This window comes from Dioscorea cayenensis, chromosome 7 (assembly GCF_009730915.1).
Source record: "Dioscorea cayenensis subsp. rotundata cultivar TDr96_F1 chromosome 7, TDr96_F1_v2_PseudoChromosome.rev07_lg8_w22 25.fasta, whole genome shotgun sequence".
NCBI lineage: Eukaryota > Viridiplantae > Streptophyta > Magnoliopsida > Dioscoreales > Dioscoreaceae > Dioscorea > Dioscorea cayenensis.
The window spans coordinates 1,411,799-1,414,290 of NC_052477.1; the positions used below are offsets into that span (position 1 = coordinate 1,411,799).

The window sequence follows — 2,492 nt, forward strand, 5'->3', positions numbered from 1 at the left end:
CAGCTTAAGTTTTTAGATGTAATTAATCAATTATGGAAGATCATTGAAAAAAAAAATCAACATTATAGTCATTCTTCTAGATGTTTAGTCAGCACTTTCTCAAGTTTTTGGACGAGTGATGTGAAATTTAAGACTTTTATATGTATATGTATATATATATATATATATAATAAAAAATGTATGAAAAATATTTTTAATTTTTAAAAAATTAACCTGACTAGAATAATGAAAAAAACATGAAGCGGGATTTCTAGAATGTTAAACCTTATGATATATATTTTTATTGACCGGGAGATAATTCATTCTGCATCATTATATTAAAAAAATAAAATGCATCATTATATTAAAAAAAATAAAATATATGAATCATTTTTATATGTATAGATTTCCTTTTTTATTTTTTATATTTTATAAAATTAAGAATTTATTTTTAATAAAAATCCATAAAACTGGCAATTTAAATTTAAACCTCGTCACTAACTGATCGATTTAATTTTAATTTACAACAAACTAAATATTTTAAAAATATTAATTATATTTTTTTATTAGTGACCCATTGAGTTTACTTTTTGCTTTTTGTTTTTTTGTGTCCCCCAACCCAATCGAGTTTACTTTAATATTGACAACTAAGAATAAAAACACAAATAAGTTTATTTTTTTCAATTTTTCAAAAAACATGCTGATGATGTGCCAATATAATTCAATTCATACCAAATAAAGGCACACATATTATTTATTGTGAACAAGGAACAGGGACAAGCTTGCCCAAACAAGAAGAGGCTCAACAAGAAGCCATACAAATCCTCACACAAACACTCAAATAAAATTGCCTTCAAACTTATTGTAGGATGTATATATAGATGATGTTTAAACAACACCAAGATGTATATATGATGCAAGAAGGCAAGTTAAGCACAAATGGTAGGGTGTGACAAGAGATAAGCCTCAGTAGCCTTGATAGCTTTGGTGATCCCCTCCTTTGCCTTTGCTTCCTCATCACCAGGCTTGACTCCAGGGAGGACTTTGAATGTTGTGGTTACTTTGACAATACATCCTCCACTGCTAGTCGGTGTAAATTTTGAATGTGTTGACATACACTCTAATTTAGTTCCCACATCTCCACCTTCAATGGTGGTATTTTTGACCTCAAAATTGTTATGGTCAATTGAATCAAGACGCTCCTTCGCAAAGGGAAAAGGCAACACTGCATGCATTAATATATTAGAATAATAATAATAATAATAATAATAATAATAATAATAATAACAATCTCATATCAGATAATTAAACAAATTTTGGTCTATAAAGTTTATTATATGCATATATATATATACACCTGGAGTGAAGTTGATTTGCCTGATACTTCCGGCACTGCCATCACCATGGATATGATCAATGCTCTTAATATGCTCTGGAACGATCTTTGGGCCGAGATTGTGCCACTCAAGGACAGCGGCCTTGAACATACGGCTGGCAGGGATGGAAGTCTCGACCTCAATAGTTGTAGTCATTCTGATTTCTTCTCTTTGGCTCGAACACTTAGATAAGAAGTGAGCTCACTTGTTTGTGTTGAAGCTCTTGAGGAAATGGTGGGTATATAGAAGATGATGATGGTGGGTAGGTGTAGGTGCATCAAAATTCAAAAAAGAACAGCATTCTCTCAATATCAATAGACTAGAAATTTTAATGTTTCTAGAAATGCTGATGGTAAAGATAAAGGTTGGTGTATAAAGCAGGCTACAATATTTCAGAGGAATGGGCATTTAGTCTTGATTTTAGACTAGAATAAAAGCAAAAATCCAAGACTACAATTAAAGTAACAAGACTTGTCAGACATGAAAGAAATTATTACTTCTTTCTTCATTCTTGGTGATTTTCACACACACAATATATATATGATGTGGATTAATTTATTTTTTATAAACATATATACATGACTTTGGCATATAGACATGTTTCGAATTCTTGCCGCTTGATTAGGAAAAAAAGTTATGAACTTGGTTAATGGAATGCTGATTTCATGGTATTTTTATTGGTTGGAAAATAATGGATATATGGTATGAAAGTGAACAAGCCATAATTTATTGAAACTAAAAAAACACTACACCAATATTAAAGCAACAAGTACAACCAACAGTCAGTTGATATATTAGTACCAGATCTTTTGCGTAAATTATTCATTTTGGGGATGACTCGAAATCAAATCTAGCTCAAATTCCACAGATGACTCGATATCAAACCAAGCTCAAATTCTATGTAAAAAAAAGGCACATGTGTTTATTGAGCTTGCTCTAAATATATGAATATCTTAAATTTATTTTAAATGAGGACAATTGTCGTCCATTTGTTTAGTATGTTAAGGGGAATTAAACAAGGAAGAACCGCCCATGACACATCAACTGGAGTTGGAAAATAATGTTAATTCTAAATCAACATTATTATAAATTAGAAAATAATAGGTATATGAATAATTTTTTATATAGACAATTTCT

The 2,492-nt window shown here is 30.1% G+C and overlaps 1 protein-coding gene across 1 annotated transcript; it reads right to left on the minus strand.

Annotated features, from left to right (window-relative positions):
• Window positions 1-773: 773 nt before the first annotated feature.
• LOC120265636 (pathogenesis-related protein 1-like) lies at window positions 774-1,579 on the minus strand. The gene is made up of 2 exons (XM_039273589.1): window positions 1,337-1,579; window positions 774-1,204 (listed from the first exon to the last, which is right to left on the minus strand). The coding sequence occupies exons 1-2, from the start codon at window positions 1,509-1,511 to the stop codon at window positions 909-911; spliced, it is 471 nt and encodes a 156-aa protein (XP_039129523.1). The 5' UTR covers window positions 1,512-1,579; the 3' UTR covers window positions 774-908.
• Between the last annotated feature and the right edge of the window lie 913 nt (window positions 1,580-2,492).